Source organism: Adiantum capillus-veneris, chromosome 3 (assembly GCF_014529385.1).
Source record: "Adiantum capillus-veneris isolate H3 chromosome 3, ASM1452938v2, whole genome shotgun sequence".
Classification (NCBI taxonomy): domain Eukaryota; kingdom Viridiplantae; phylum Streptophyta; class Polypodiopsida; order Polypodiales; family Pteridaceae; genus Adiantum; species Adiantum capillus-veneris.
In genome coordinates this window covers 149108751-149126047 of record NC_140933.1, presented here as the reverse complement: position 1 = coordinate 149126047, position 17297 = coordinate 149108751, and the positions used below count along the sequence as shown (strand labels likewise).

The 17297-nt window shown below is 44.0% G+C and overlaps 1 protein-coding gene across 8 annotated transcripts in view; it reads left to right on the top strand.

The window, feature by feature from the left end:
• The window catches only part of LOC147461918 (DNA mismatch repair protein MutS, type 2), a 164118-nt gene that overhangs the window by 47569 nt on the left and 99252 nt on the right, over positions 1-17297 (top strand). For all 8 annotated transcript variants that reach the window (XR_015187659.1, XR_015187658.1, XM_086509389.1 and 5 more), the window contains exon 2: positions 13024-13146. Coding sequence is in view for 6 of the 8 variants with exons in the window: in XM_086509389.1 (XP_086365515.1) it covers positions 13024-13146 (123 nt within the window). In the remaining 2 variants the exon portion in view is untranslated. The remainder of the gene's footprint in view (positions 1-13023; positions 13147-17297) is intronic.

Below are 17297 nucleotides of genomic sequence, written 5' to 3'. Positions count from 1 at the left end.
CTTACTCAGTGGCGGCATTACCTACTCGGAGCGGATTTTACTGTCTTTACAGACCATCAGAGTTTGCGCTACTTCTTGTCACAGAAGCAGCTTTCGGAAAAACAGATGCGATGGGCGAACATCTTGTCACAGTTCCACTTCTAGATTGTCCATGTGCAAGGACAGAAGAATGTGGTGGCAGATGCTTTGTCTCGGAAACCGTTGGTTCTGGCTATTTCCGCGATACATCATAGAAGCTTCGAGGATATGGTCGATCAGTGTGCCACAGATACAGATTTTGCAGATATTTTCACACGGATACGGGATGGGGAGACAATAGCTGGATACTCCCTTCGGGAAGGCTACTTGATGAAAAAGACTATGTTGTGCGTTACACAACCGTTGAGGGAAAAGGTTATGATTGATTGCCACTGTCCACCTTTTACGGGTCACCGCGGCATTGCTACCACCATGAAAGGGGTAGAGAGAGATTTCTTTTGGCAGAGACTGAAGAAGGATGTGGAAGAGTTTGTGCGCAGTTGCTTGGTATGCCAGAAGGTCAAGTTTGACAGGCATAAGGCACAGGGATTGTTACAGCCTTTACCCATACCCACCCGCCCCTGGGAAAATATTGAAATGGATTTCATTTTTTTTTGATCTCCCGAGAATACAGAATGATCACGATGATTTTCTGATTACATGGCACGCCTGAGACGATTGTCTCCGACAGAGACCCCAGATTTATGAGTTTGTTTGGGAAGGCAATTTGGGAGAACATTGGCACGCGGTTGCAGTTCTCGTCATCGTTCCACTTGCAGACTGACGGGCAATCTGAGATTGCCAATTCAGTGATTTTAGATTTATTGAAGTCTTGTATCTCGCATCAGAAGACTCAATGGGAAAAGAACTTACCTTTGGTGGAATTTGCCTACAATAACACGATACACTCTTCGACGGGGAAGACGCCATGTGAGATTGTTGAAACTGCTGCGAAGGTTCCATCCTTCCTGAGCACGAAAGATTAGAAATTTGAAGCGGATGAATATTTGCGAGATTTGGATACGGCTTTTGCCAAGGTTCGCGAGACTTTGCAGGAGTCTCAAGAACGACAGAAAAAGGCAGCGGATCGCCATCGTCGCGACTGGAAACTGAAGGAGGATGATTGGGTGCTCTTACTTTTGAGAAGGCACGCCTAAGAAAGAAACAGGGAAAGGAGAGGCTTTTTCCAAAGCTTAGTATGTGATACTACGGACCTTTCCAGATTACTGACAAGATAAATGATGTCTCCTTCCGATTGAAACTGCCAGATACTTGGAGGATTCACAATGCATTGCATGTGAGTCTCTTGAACCCTGTTAAGGGTGATGTGCCTGATGATGGGGAGCCTGATGAGCAACCCAAAGTGGAAGAAAACGAGGAGATCCTTGTTCCTGAACAGATTTTTGCACATAACGATACGAAGAAAGGTAAAGTCCGAAGGCGGTTCTTGGTTTAGTTCAAGAACTTTCCTGCATTTGATGCGAAGTGGATGGAGGAGGAGGACCTAACAGATACTCCTCGGATTGTGAAACTTTACCTCGATGTTTTGGTTTAGCATAGTCTACTCCAAACGGAACCCAAAAACTCAGCTTGGCCGAAGATCTGGTGCAGTGGGATGCACAAGAGGGGAGTCACTCCACTCCTTTGTCAACAGATGCCTCGATTTTGATACTAAAGTCATTGATGTCTCTTTGAGCTTCAGGGATACTGAGAGCTGACAGTATTCTGCTGGATGACTTTATGAAATGGAATTCCTGATTATGATACTGATTTGTTCTTGACTTCTTGTGAGTGCAGGAACTGATAGACGAAATGACTGCAGCATTTTGGTCTACTTGATCTCGAATAGACATGGTTGCAATAGGGGTTAGTCAATCGGACATCGATGAGGTCCCGATTGGACCTAGATGTGATTGCTAGCTACATTGCCGATAAATCATGGTCTAAGATCCGAATGAATGTTGAATGTCATGTGATGTCCTGTGATGTCTGGTGATGTCCTGTGATGTCGTGTGATGTGACTGTCGATTTTGTACATGTGCTAGATGTGCGTTCCTAGTACGTAGGTACTAACAGTGAGTGTCTGCTAAGACGGTTTATGGCTTTTGTCGGTTTTGCAGGCGTAATCGCGGTCGATTACAATGCTTTCAAGAGGGGGGTATGTCACAAAGTGATGACGTGGCGGACAGCAGAAACCCTAAAATTCCTGCAAACCCTAATTTTTGCCAAAAACCCTAAATTCCGGAAATCGCGGAGGCGGATTATTAAAATTTTATTTATTTATTTATTTATTTATTTTTTATTTTTTGGAAAATGATGAGCGACGCGAATTTTGCTTTTGCTTTTAAAAAAAAAAAAAAAAAAAGAGAAAAGACTTTCTAAGAGAGAGAGAGAACTGATGCTTTTGATTTTAAAAGCTTTTGGGGCTCTGCTTTTGGGCATCCCTTGTAACCTTTAAATTAGTGGTGAGGGCCTCACTTCTCAGAGCATCTGGACGCAGAGTCTGAGAGTGAAACCCTAACCGCTCTCTTGGACTTTGATGATTGATTAATACAAAAAGAAATGCCGAAAGGAGCGCCAGTCTTTGGGGCCAATATCTCTAGGCACGGAACTCCGCCGGGCCAGTGCAAATCTATTGTGATCTGTGAATTGTTTTGAAGTGGTTATTTGGTGCTGTCGCGGTTGATTCTTGACTTGGAGTGTCCAAGTCTGTTACAGCTAGTCTTCACCTTTTTGCTTCCCAGTGCTCCTAGTGCAGAAGAAGGATGACTCTTGGCGCATGTGTATTGATTACCGTGCGTTGAATAAGAATACCATAAAGAATAGGTTTTCTATTCCAAGAATTGATGATATTCCTGATCGTTTAGAGGGTGTTGCAATTTTCAGTAGGATAGACCTTAAGAGCGGATAGATTCGTAAAAGGCCAGAGGATGTGTACAAGACTGCGTTTAGGACGACATTTGGTCTCTATGAGTTTTTAGCCATGCCATTTGGTCTTACAAATGCTCCTGTTATGTGCAATAGGATGATGGACCGGATTTTCCGCTCGCATCAAAAGATTGTTGGCACATTCTTTGATGACATGATAGTCTATTCCAAGAATGAAGAGGAGCATAGGCGTCACTTTACCATTGTGTTCGAAGAGCTGCACAATCATAGGTTACTTGTCAATCCTAAGAAAAGTTAATTCTTCTTGGAAGAGATCCACTTTCTTGGCCACATAGTGTCAAAGGATGGTGTCCGAATGGATCCCGCAAAGGTTGAAGCTATTAAGACATGGCCAAACTTAAAGACTGTGCACGATGTCTGAAGCTTCTTGGGATTGTACTCATACTATAGAAGGTTTATCAGGAAGTTTGCAGAGATAGCTTCACCTCTTCACGCTTTGCAAAAGAAAGAGGTCACTTTCAGATGGACCCAAAGAGAGATTCCAACTTTTAGTCTCTTAAAGGAAAAGTTGACTTCAAATCCCGCATTGTTTTACCATATCTTAGGAAGTCATTTGTGGTTCAATGTGACGCGTGTGGCAACAACATCGGAGCAGTGCTAATGCACGATGGTCGGGTAGTAGCTTACAAGAGCAGAATCTGGCGAGGGCCAGAAAAGACCATGCAAATCTATGAGAAAGAGCTACTGGCCGTCATTCATGCGCTCTCTAGTTGGAAGCACTACCTGTTAGGTGCCGATTTTGTTGTCTAGATAGATCATTATACCTTGCGTACTTCTTGACACAGGCAAAGCTATCGGAAAAGCATATGTGATGGAAAAACATTCTTTCTATGTTCCACTTCCAAATTATGCATGTGGAAGGCAAGAATAATGTTGTGGCTGATGCATTATCAAGAAAGCTACAAATTTCAGCTGTGTAAATTCCTTATCATCATGAGTTTGATGACATGAATGAACAATATGCTACTCATGAAGATTTTGCATGAAGGATCTTTGAACAGTTGCAAGATGGGCAACGTCATGAGCACTACCTCCTCAGAGAAGGTATTATGATGATGCATGGCAGACTTTGTGTCACTAGGCCATTGCGACATAAGGTCATGGTAGAAAGTCATGTCCCACCATATACAGGGCATCGTGGAATTGATGCTACAGTGAAAGCAGTAGAGACGTTCTTTTATTGGCCTACTTGAGGAGAGATGTGGATGCCTTTGTGCGAGCATGCGTGATTTGCCAGAAGGTCAAGTTTGATAGGCAAAAGACACCAGGGTTATTACAGCCACTGCCGATTCCGGATAAGCATTGCTAAGATTTTCTCTTTGATCTTCCAAGAACGCCGGTATATGGACCATTATTTGCAGGCTCAGTAGGTAGGCCCATTTTATTCCTCCCATGAAGAAGATAAGATCTGATCAAATGGCACGGTTGTTCATGTACAATGTGTTAACCATGGTATGCCAGAGTCGATTGTCAGTGATCGTGATCCTCGCACGACGAGTTTGTTTTGGAGAGGATTGTTTGAGAACATGGGCACTAAGCTCAAGTTCTCGTCTTCGTTTCATCCACAAACTGATGGACAGTCAGAAGAGGCTAATTCTACTGCTTGGATCTACTAAAATGTTATGTGCTAGATAATAAGGGCAAGTGGGAACAGTATTTGCCTATCCTTGAGTATGCGTACAACAATACGATGCATTCGTCCATAGGCAAGGCACCTTTTGAGATTGTTGAAGGTGGCAAAAAGGTTCCTCCCATTTTGCATACAAAGGACAAGATCTTTAAGGCAGATCGATATGTTGAGAACATGGATGAAATGTATAAGAAAATCAAAGTTGCTTGAGAGAAGACTCAAGCAAAGCAGAAAAGGGCTGTTGATTGTCACCGTCGTGAACTAACACCTGGTGATTGGGTTCTATTGAGGTTTGATAAGGCAAGGTTAAAGAAGATGAAGGGCAAAGAACGGTTGTTTCCTAAGCTCAGTATGGGTTACTATGGGCCTTTTCAAGTGCTTGATAAGATCAGCGATGTTGCTTATAGACCGAAATTTCCTGACACTTGAAGATTCATTATGCATGTCACGTGAGTCTTCTAAGACCCTTTGTGGGTGATGTGCCAGAAGATATGCCACAAGAGGATCAGCCAAAAGTTGATGAACTTGATGAGATCCTCGTACTTGAGCAGATTTTGGCACATAAAGAAAGAAAAGTTAAGGGACAAGTTGCAAGACGGTATTTGGTGAAGTTCAAGAGCTATCCACCTATGGATGCAAAGTGGATGAAAGAGTCTGGATTGCTAAGAGTCACCAAATGTATTGCAGCTTTACCTTGAGGCCTTTGGGTTACAGCCTATGTATGCCCTAACTCAACGTGTTCAAAGGAGGGGTAATGATGGAGCTAGAACATCAAATGTACATATGGATTCAATGCAATAGAAGTGTGCATTGCTCTTCAAGTGTTAAATGTATTATGCTCACTTCTATCATAGATGGAAATGAAAAAAGTATGGTCTCATTAAGTCATTTGTATCTATGTGTAATGACCTTTCTTGCGGGTACATGCGATGATAAAAGCGTGCTAACAACACAAGATCATTAATGGCATGCAATAGAGGACGTTTGCGATTTCAAGAGGGGGGTATGTCATGAGGAGGTGGCAACTGCTGATTACTGTCACGAGGACGTGGCAACTGCTAACCTTAGTTGTTGGTTTCTTATCGGTGATTTTTATTTAATTTTTGGGACCCTCTTTTTGGAAGTTGCAAATGGCTGGACATTGCATGGCCAGTGTGAAATGGCCGACGGCTGAGAGTTTCACCTGCAGATGGGAAGGCCTTGTCACTTGTTGGAGTTGGTCGAGCCGACCGACACTAGAATCCGAGCAGTAAAAGGGTGTCTAGGCTCAGTTCAAAGTTATTTAGGCCCCCTCACTACACTTATACGTCAGTGGGTACTTGGAAAATTAACTCAAAGAGGCATAGTGGACACTTGGCGGCACCACAAGCCTCATAAGGTCAAACCAAGCCACCTCAGCCAAGAATTGGCACAAAAATCAGCTTGGGGCTGCCCCTCTCTCTCATTGTGACTTACATTGAGTGTGTGAGTAGTTGGTGCAGGTGTTGAAGCTTTAATGGAAAGCTTGCCTTCTCCCTTGCACTATGTAGCGCGATGATTCTGCTCTCGCGCACCTTTCTCCCCTTCTGAATATAGAAACGTGATGCCCCTCTCGAGGGCTTTTCATCTGTATGTACAGTTGTGTGGGTTCATGCATGATTGCCGAGGCAAGAGTCTCTTGCATAGGTATTGGATTAGCTAGTTGCTAATCCCTTGTAGGTACAGGTGAATTTGGAGAGTGTCACGATTGTGACTATATTAACAACAATACATCTACTCCTAGTTGCAGATACGCGAAGTGCCATGCCAAGGAGGACCCCTGCGCTTGGATGGTCACACCCCTTCGCCCAAGAGACGTGCCTCTTCACCAAAAGTCACACTCCTTCGACGATTGGTCACACCCCTTCACTCTACGGGTGCGACTATTCGCCCAATGGTTGCAACTCTTTGTCGAAAGGATGTATCTTTACGTCCAAAGTCATGTCTCTTCACCAAGAGACATGTCTTTTCATTTATGTCTCTTCGTCTCCTATATAAAAAGCCCTTGTATCACACATTCAATCAATCAAACACAGAGTCTTCTAAGTCTTGTCTCGAGTACAGTTCAAGTTTCTTAAGTCTTAATCATGAGTTTAAGTACTTAATTAAGGATTAGCACCTAGAATCCTCACAGAGAGATTTCACGTGAGAAATCTCGTCCGATTCAAAGGGCAAGTAGCCTATAGGTGCGGGAGCTCGAGGACTTGCTACGGATGTGACTGGCTTGCGAAACGAAGCCCAAAATAGGGAAATACAGCCTGCTGTGTATTGTTGCAGGTTTAGGGTTGTGGCCCTAATCAACCCCTAATACCCCCAGGTGGTCCGGGGAAATGAGGGGATTGCTGTACATGCAATGTGGTGCATTTTTGGGGAAGAAAACAGAGAATTCAACGTGCTGCAGATTCTCGCTAGTTTTGGGAAAGTGCCTGTATGCGCCGGGAAAGTCATCCAATGCCTGGGGATTTTGTCTGTGAAGTGTCCTAGTACAATTATGTTGCCGAAATCGGGCCAGAACATGTCATTTTCAGCCCTGATTATGTAGGACAGCTCCTAGGAAATCGCAGGTTTTATTCCCTCTTTGAATACAATAAAGAAACACGGAAAGGGGCGCCAGTCTTTGAAGTTTGGGGCCAACAGGTGTCGGTGTCTGCTTGGTAGCGCTCTAGCTTCCAAGCCGTGTGTGTGTGAAGTGTCAATTTACAGGTTTTTAGTTGCAAAGTTTCTCTGTGTCCTACAGTCTAAAGTAAAGTTTTGGGTGAAAGCCAAAGTCTACCGCTCTACGGGTTGGTTTCGTTGGCTCCTCCGTCAGAGAAGATGAGGACTTCTTGATCTCGTACTTTGCCCCATGAGTGGCAAAGTTCTGTGCTTTCATCCATCTGATCTAGGTCGGCCCCCGCACAATCTGGTACCAGTCGTGCTTTCATCTTTCCTTTTCTGCCACGTTCTTCGGCTGTTCTGGAACTCTCTGGCCTATCTTCTGGTTGTCCTCTCTGTGCCTTTTTGGGGCATCTTGCAGATATGTGTCCTTGTTCTCCACAGTCAAAGCACTTCCCTTCCTTGAGGTATTTTGATTTTTGTTTCTCCGTCAATTGGGGTTGTGCGTGCTTCTTTTCCTGAAACTTCCTTCTTCTTCTGTTATCATTTGTCAAATTTTGTCTGGTCCTTGGTGTCAAAACTTGATGAGTGGCGTAAGTCAGGTTACCCGAATGCATAGCAAATCTTTGCTTAGCATGTCCCATCAGTTGTTGTATGGACTCGGACTTCTGTTGAAGACAGTAATCTGGGATCTCTTTGAGAAGTTCACAATAAAATTGCTCGATTTGCTGCTTAAAAGTGAACTTCTTAAAAGAAGAGGCAGGTAGAAAAGCATCCCAAAATCCGAAGATGGTTCCAAGCGGTAATCACATCTTGTTTGTACTCCCGAGTCAGCCAAGAGGAAATAAAGAGTCGCTTGAACTTTAGCCATTTTGTTGGGGCTTCTTTCCTTAAGAGAAGAGTGGACCACCATGTTCGTGCATTTCCTTTCAAATATGATGCTACCCTCCTGATTTCGGAGTGCTCCGAGTAGCACCCTCCAGAGAAAGCCATGCCAAATTGTTGAATAAAGGCTAAAGCCTTAGGAGCATCTCTAAACCTTGAAAAGGTTTCAAACTTTACCGCCTGTCCACCCTCCTTGAATTCCTTAGTCTTCTTGCCCTTATCCTAGAAAAAATCATATTGGTTGGCTCTGTAAAAGTGCTTCCTCTTTGAAGAAAACATATGGTCATCAGAGTCCGAACTCTCAGAAGAGGATGAATCCTGGTCCAAACGGTTAGAAAAATGTCGAGATTTGCAGTATGGTCTACTTTTCTTGGCCGCCTTCTTGTTCTTTCCGAAATTCTGGTTCTTTCTTCGTTTCTTGCCCTTTCTATCCTCATCACAAAAGTCAATAGAGGAAGAACTATCCGAACTGTTAGAAGAAGATGAGGACGAACTGGACAATCCTTAGAAGCGTACATGCTTCTTCTATTTTCTTGCATTCGCAAAAGAAGATTGACGGCCCAAATAACCAGGGTAGTCAGTTCCCTTGTTGCGTTTCTTTGGTTGCTTCTTCGCCCCCAAAAGTTGGTTGACTCGTCTTGCGACAACATCACAAGTTCATCTTCAGTAAACATCCTTGGGACATGAGGTTTGTTGAGGGCTGACTTTAGTGGGAAATCAATGGCTTTCTGCCATTGAGTATGCACTTCATCTGTTGGGTGCCGGGAAAAAATTTGGCTTACTGTGGATCCTTCGCAAACTGGAGCATCTGCTTCGCACAATCATCAACCTACTACTGACGTTGCATCTCCATTCGTATTCTTTAATTGTTGTTCCATTTGAATTTTCCGTGCTGCCGCCCGTTCCAAAAGTATCAAGAGAGTTCGCTTGATTCTTGCGAGAATCATCACCAGAATCCATGTGTGTGGCGGAAAAAGGGATCTAAGGGATCGGATTTCTTGGTAGAAGAGAAACGTGTAAGGTACAATGAATGTTGAACTTTGCTCAAGATAAGTGCTCCGAACTGTGCTCAAGGTTCCTTTTACTTACGGGAAGGGACAGCCTTCCGTTCCTTTAGTGAGAGAGTGCAATGGACACAAACAAAGTGAATGGACACTATGAATGGAAGTGCATGAGACTGAGAGATAGAGAGAGAAGAATACGACACCAGAATGTTGTCAGACCCTCCTCCGAAGGCCCCACTCTCTATGGCCAGAGCGGTCTACTATTGATTGCACAGATCTCTACAATGCTTGGACTTGCCGACGATGTCGACGACGACGAGATGGGCTGAAATCTGAAAATGCCAAGGGCTGAAATCTGCAAATCTTTATCTACTGAATTCTGACTCTATGTCGGTGATGATGTCGATGACGACGGTACGACGACGACGCGCTGAAAACGCAGATGCTGAAATCTGCGTTTTCCGAGCTGAATCTGCAAACTTCGCAGGATCTGATCGTGCGGCGAGGATCTGCTGCGGGAAGGTGAGATCTGCGAGGTTTGTGAACTTGTTCTGCGATGTCTAAGTGCTGAAAACTGAAAACGCTGGTGCTTATGTTGGTTCTATCGCGGTAGATCTGCAAAACGCTGAAATGCCTGGCAGATGCAAAAACGCTAGGGCTGAAAATCTGACTTGCGGTGGAAATCTACTAACGCCAGGGCTGATTTGTTGTCGCTGTGCAAATCTGCTAACGCTAGGAGTCTTCTTCTTCTTGCTGTCGCCAAGTTGTTGCCAATGCAAAAACGCAAGCCTTCTGCTGTGATGCAAAAACTCTAGGCCTCTTGGGGGTTCTGCTGAGAAGTTGCCTGTTGAGCGTGTGCTCCTGCTCCCTCTTCTACCAGAAAGTGCTAGCGCTAGGTTTTCTTTTATACAAACTTAGCGAAATTGCCCTACCTACTTTCCAACAAAAGTCAGTTAAAAATAATAAGTGAAAAATGTCAAAAATAGGGAAAATAGGTCTATGCACTGTAAAAATGCTATTGATGGGATCTAAGTGGAATCTGATGGTCATGCTGTGTGCAACTAGAGGATATGCATCTAATCTAAGTGTCTGGACATGCACGATCTGTGAACAGACTCACAAAAGTGCCAGATCACTTCCTATTCTAGACTGACTTGACTAAACTGAACGCTCGTCATGCTGTAGCTTGTCCACGGACACATAGGGTTGGATGTGTCACGTGACAAATCGGTTGAGCTATGATAACAATGTAATAGACTTGGGCACCCCAAGTAGAGAATTTAACATGACACACGAGAGAGAATCACTTTAAAATACTTCACACTTAAATCTCAGTTCAATTGAGTTGACACGACCTGGCATAGTTCCGTGCCGATTGGCCCCAAAGAGTAATGTCCCTTTCGGTATTTCTTTTATATTAATGCTTGAGCAAAGTACAATTGCCTGCGGGTCCTCTTTGCTTGAAGGCTCGTCAACACAACTAAGCTAGAGAGTGGCCCAGGGGTCTTATTTAAAGGCCCTGGGCCATGGAAAAGCAGCTACATAAAAAGCTTTCAAACTCAAAAGCTATCTTCCCCAAAAGATGGCGCTGATTTTCATCCAGTGCAGTGGGATTCTCGGGCGTCCATTTAGCCAGCCAGCGCAATTTTCGATGGGTCCGTAGAGCCCAGCCCGCCAATGCTTTTTTTTATAAGTTATCTAATGTCCCTAGGGCCCCATCGGACGAGACCCTATATGTTGGAACAACTTATAAATTTGGGTCGAATTCATTTGGCATGCCACGTCATCAATTTGTGACAAAAGGTGCATCAAATCAGCCCTAGAGGTGCTTCATCTTGAAGAGTTACCGTGGCGACATTCCCAAATTGAGTCAGTAAAGTCTCCACATGCGTGTACATTCTATCTACGCAATCTAAAGCAAAGACCACATTGGCAATGGTGTGGGGAGCCCTTGAGAGGGTGGTTGGGACCCCATTGGGTGTCATTCTCCTCTCTCTCTCTCTCTCTCTCTCTCTCTCTCTCTCTCTCTCTCTTTACACATCTCTACCCCTCTCATTCTCTCTCTTCAAGGAAAAGTAAAAGGAATCATCATTCAAGCTAAAAAGTAATCACTAACGCAAGGAAAGAAAGTAAAGGATTTGTGCAACATTGGTGGCTTTACAGTAAACAACTTCACTTCAGAAGATGTAGTTAGTTTTGAGGAAGTGCACTGCTGCATATACCCAAGTCTTCTCTCCATTGAAGGATTTGGTTCCTTGCACATTTGAAAAGACATGGAGCTTGATTGGCACATATCACAAATGATGGACCAACAAGACAATACCGTAGATCCAGATGCATATCAAACCTTGCCCAAAGCGAAGGTTACATTTAGGCGTAAAAGTTAGGACAACACATTATTGCCTGATTCTCTCAAAGCAAGGTAATTATTTAGGGTAAAAGATGACCTGATATTTAAGAAGGTACATGTGATGATTAAGATGGACTTGATTACAATGGATTTGAAAAAATGCTGAGTGTTACCTTGTATGACTGTATTTGATTGAACGACACAGTTATACAACGGAAGTAATCTCTTCAAACATGTGCTCATTCCCCTTTTGACGATGAGAAATACAACTCAAAAGAAAAATTTCCCATTATTTTTTTCTTTGAGTGAACTTGTCTTGTCAAAAGTCATAAATGAGGATCACTTATTGCATGAGTTCCTCTTTCAAATATTTTATAAATAATTGTGTTTTTGACGAAGCCATAGCTCCTAACATGGGAACACTCCCCTTCAATGCCTTTAAAATTTTCACTTAAAATAAAAGGAACGAGCGTTGTAGGCGAGTGGCTTGCTGCGAGCAAGAGCAATCCCTTTTGCATGGGGTGGATGATCACCCTGAGCGTGATTGGCTCATGTGTGAGAGGTCTCCTTGCCTTGGATTGAGGATCTGTGCGGTTAGAAGGGCTTGGAGGAGGAGCAAAATAAATTTGCCATATTGAGCAAAGCGCTGTCGTTTCTGAGAATCTTAATGTGTAACAGAGGAAATGAGGGCTCTTTATAGAGAGGCTCTTAATGGACGTTCATGTCCTACATCAAGGGGTCATTAGGAGGGGAAATTGGTGTGTTGTTCCCATGAAAGTTAAGAGGTGTAACTAACCAATGAGAAGCTAAGGGTAGGCAGACTAAAGTAAGCCAGAGGATAAGATGCAGATTATATACGGCTAAGGCCAAGAGTAAAAAGCCTTTATAAATAGGTAAAAACCTTATGGCTTTAGTTAGAGAATATGCCATTTCCCTCTTGAATAACAGGTCTTGAGTTCAACTCTCCTCGTCGGATAGATCTTTAAGGTCGCTTGGGATAGTTTCCTACGACGTTAAATTCTCTTCTTCTTCTTCTAACAGTGAAGTGGCTCAAACTTAATAGTGCACGTATATAGATATTTGTGATAATGTGTGTTTGTGCATCTTTATCACGCATGTTGTGAGGGTTTGTGAGATGCAGTTCAACTGCAACTTGGCACAAGCCTTAAAAATATGACAATCCAGATCCAAACATTTTCATTGTAGAAGAGTCTAGACTCTAGTTACCTTGCAATTGGCAAACATGTAAGAATGGGGTGATTAGGGTTTTGTGAAATTCAATTGTCACTTGATTAAGTGATATCATTTAAATGCACGCTGTAGCATTCTACTCATCTTGTCTCTTCATTTGAAATAAAAGTCTTAGCAAGTTTTTAAACTGCCATTGATTACCTTTTACAGTAGCTTGTAGTTGAAGGGTCTCCTATGCTGGCATAGAATGTTTTTTTTTGTACAATTAAGGAAAGGTACTTTATACCCTTATCTAGTTTTTTATCATCATACTCCTTTTAGTTGAGATAGTTGAAATGCTTTCTTTTTGTATAATGTTTGTTTTTTAATGAATGCGAAATCAGAATTTCGAACTACCATCTGCTCGGGGTGAAAGTGAGTGTCTTCTTTCAATGACAGCAGCAGCAATAGACCTTTTATCTCTCTTGGGAAGCAGTTTAGATTTTGGAGGCATACAATCAAAATTGGTGAGTTGCAAATCTTGAGTGACCACATGTAAATGTTTGCTAAATCTTCAGAATCTCTCATAGGTCAAACTTTTTTTGGGTGATATTATAGATGGTTCTATGGTAAGGACTCCCTGCTTTTTACTGGAAGTGACTCTTAACACAGGGGGCAAGAACTTTGAATATCAGGGATAAATTAGATGAGGTTTTGCTATGTATGTGGTATGAAACTTTGATACCAACATCGTTGAAACTTCATGGGTATTTCAATCGAACATTCCCTATAAGCCATGCTGCTGAGGGTACATACATTCAGACCCTTTTAAATGCCTTGTATGGCTGATTTCTCAATTTCATCTCACTCTACATAGGAGTCAACCCATGGCCAGCTGGGGGACCCAGCCTTTGTGAAATTCTGCTATGTCACTTTAGCAGACGTTGCTATGGCAGCTGAGCTCGAGCCTATGGCGGTTGAGCTAGGGCCTTTGGAGGCAGCTAGCAGAGACTCTAGGGACGGTTGGCCTGGACATTTGATCCAGCCCAATCGGGGTGGTAAGAAGACAGCTGTATGGGCGGTTAATCCATCCTATTTGGGTGGCTATGGTATGACCCTTACAGCACCCTATTTGAGACCCTTCCAGACAGCCAAGGCTGCATTCAAGGTGGCTAAGTTGAGGCCCTTTTAGTGCTCACCCAGCAGGCTGGCCTCTTAGATAAACCCACCCATCCGAGGATACGAGGGACGGTACGCAGCCCTTATCAGGTGGTTGCGCTTTTCCTCAGGCGGTTTAACCAGATCTTTCTTGGGCTGTACAGTAGTGAGCGCAGTAGGGAGGTGTAAATGCAGCCTTATGGATGGTTAATGCTAGGGAGGGGGCAGCTTACAGACGGCCAGTTTCGAGCCTTAGAGCAGCTGCTCACAAGCTCATGTGAGTGGCCTTTAAGAGGCAGGTGGATCGGCATCCTTTCATTGGGTGCTCTAGACGGCCTTAGGGAAGCTCAGTAGCAACCATAAAGCAGCCCACATGGAAATCCTTTATTGGGTGTCTTGTGTCACTTTACACCCCAGCCCCAATGGCGGTAAACAAGTGGCCTGTAGGCAGCTATGTGGGCCGTCAAGCAAAGGAAGGGGGAGCTTTCTTTACAGTTGTGGAAAGGGGCCAGCTTTCATAACGGCTTTCGAAAGGAATGGGGCCCTTGTGAGCTTTTAGTCCTACCTTTTGGTTGACTAATATTCTGATATGTCTCAGACATTTTCTTGATGTAATCCTTCATCTCATCTTGCTTTAGAACCATAGTTTACCTGAACATATTGCACAGTTATACACTATTCTTACGGTATTGAAAAGTGAGAAGCTTTACACTAAAGCTTTCCAAGTACAATTTTTTGAACGTAGAGCTCGTATTTTGTGGAAGGTGATGATGTTGTTCGTATTTGATCTTGTACGTGTTTGGACAAACAGTGAAGTTACAGTCATATGTTGTTGTGTTTGCAGATTTGTTTTCAACTTGGTTGTGTATAGCTTCTTTCTAGGTTTGTTTGGAATTTCTCATTTAGTCTATAGGTTTTATTAGGATGTAAGGATTTTATTTTTTTTGTCTTATTTGTGTTTTTATGATTTTGAAATGTGAAAATTAGGTCTTTGCAAGCGTCTTCCATTTTTCTTTGTTCTACACTCTCATTCTAGAGGACTCAATAATTTACTCTTTTGTCTGATGTCTATGTTGTATGAGTTTGAAACGTAGGAATTAAGTATTTGTGCTGCCTTGTCCTTGTGAGTGGCCTATGAGAGATTTAAGTTGACTATTTAATTAGTCTTGCTTCATTATCTTCTTGCTTTTTGAGTTTTGATTTTATGGTTTGTGTAAGCGTTTGTAAGTTCATACATTTCTTACCTTATGAATGCATTCAAGAGCTAGCGACAGTATTCATTGTGGTCACATTCTCACTGATGATGGTATTCACGTTGATCTAACAAGGTCGACATGGTTTGCTTGGCCCATTGTGAACATGTGCCAATGAAGTTCTTTCTAGGGTTCTCTAGAATTTATTATATATCAAGGATTACTCAAAAGTTGGTAGTCCTCTTTTGCAACTTTCGAAAGGGGCGCAAAAGGACAAAAGAGTTTGGGACCTTGTTGCACGGTCTCCGGCCAGAAAGCACATACTGTCACTGCTGGAGGCTCAGGTCTGCCCTTCCCTTGAACACACCAAAACTAAAACCGCTGGCCCACCATATAAATTATTGGCCTAGGCTACTGATAGCTCCCATCTGGAGACTCTCTCCTGTATCCAAGCTATCGTCAAGAAATTAGGAACCGGGCAATGCTGAGGCTGACCTGCCAAAAGCTTAATTCTGAAGGTGTCATGCCCCGTCTCATATCCAGGTGCTAGCCTTGAACTGCTGACCATGCTACTGCCCCCGAAGTGAAATTCATCTCTTGCAAAAGGGGTGTCATCACTAGAAGTATCCTAAGCCAAATCTGCTGGCCCTGAGGGCAATCTAATTGGCAATGCTTCTGAATTTCTAGAGGGTGTCCACACCCAGGGCAAACCAAGGGTCACCATGTGCAAGACAGGTACCCACTGCAGTTCCTCTGTGTGCAACCAGCTGCTAAAAAACAGTAATCTGTTGAGCCTAGTGTGCAGGCCAAAGCTGAGTCCAGAAATTTGTCAAGAATTTATTCTTGATCCATTGTTGGCACAAATGCTCTAATGCTGCTAGAGTAGTCTCTAGGTGGTCTCGTACGGTCGCGTACGTTTTGTCCACGTACAAAGACGTGCGGTATTCATCGAACTATAAAATATTTTGTCGCACGACGACGTTACGCATGTTCAAAAAAAACAAGTGTGCAGTTGTAGAGCTTGGGAGATGTAGACTTGGGGAAGGCTTGAGAGCTATGAGGTAGGGAATGGAGAGCTTGAGAGCAATGCCTCATGAGAGAGCTTGAGGAGAAGCTTAAGAGCTATGAGTTTATGAAGAAGAGGAGAAAAGAGGGTATGCTTCTACATAGTTAGGGCCTTGAGGCCCTTGAATCTTGAGCTAGAGGAAAAGAGGGAGATAGGAGGAGCATTATGCATAATGGAGGGACGGAAGGAGAAAGGGAGAGAAAGAAAGAAAGTTCTATTAACGTCCTTGTCACCAGTCTCCTCTGACTGCCTCCACTGGGTCTAGGTCAAACAACCAATGGCCTCCATGAGAGGCAAGCATCTAATCCTTTGAAATGTGCACTCTGGGACCATAGCTGCCTCACATTCAGCGCAGGATAGTCAGCCCTCTGTTTACACCGCGAAGAAGTAGCACTCCTGCTCCTCTATGCAAGCTCTGGTTGGCATCAGAATCCCCAGTTGCATAAAGGCGCCCATCCACACTGGAGCATATAGCTCAGAAGGCACATGCCAGTTAGTTCAAAGTGCCAACTGTATACTGTGCCGCATAATCAAGCCTCCATGAATGAGGCTCAATCTCCTTAGGCATGCTACAAACCCCCCTATTCTTCCCCACGCATCTAGTGCCCATCTTCTCTCTCTCTCTCTCTCTCTCTCTCTCCCCCCCCCCCCCCCCCCCCCCCCTTTCCCAGGGTCGTGGAGCATGGAGGCTGGGTCGGGCAGAGTGGGCTTGGCAGGGAGCAGGTGGGGTTCACCTATTGGGTATGCAGGCCTATGCAGAGGGCAGCATGCGCGGGCAGCAGACCAGCCTTGCGTTTCCTCCCCGGGACATCCTCTCAGGCTTAGGCAGAGCATCTCCACGACAATATTGGCCTAGGAGAGCAGAGACATTCAGCCATTTAGAGGGCAGCCGTGCAATGGCTAGCCTTGAGGGATGCCGATCTCTCTCTCAAGATCTGGGTTGATGTGAGGAGGAGGAGCACTTCAGGGTTGGGTGCCCATGACGAGACCGTGCGAGTGGTTTGGTGTGCAGGAGCAGTTGGCAGTGTCAGTAGCAGTTGTAGTTGTGTACCTTGGGTCTATCCAATTGGCATGTGAGTTCTATGCCATACCACCCTTGGCCACTTTTATGAGCATGGAGAGCCTTTCCCAGCTCTCTCTCTCTCTCTCTCACACACACACACACACACACACACACACACACACACACACACACACACACACACACACACACACACACACACACACACACACACACACACACACACACACACATTCTCAG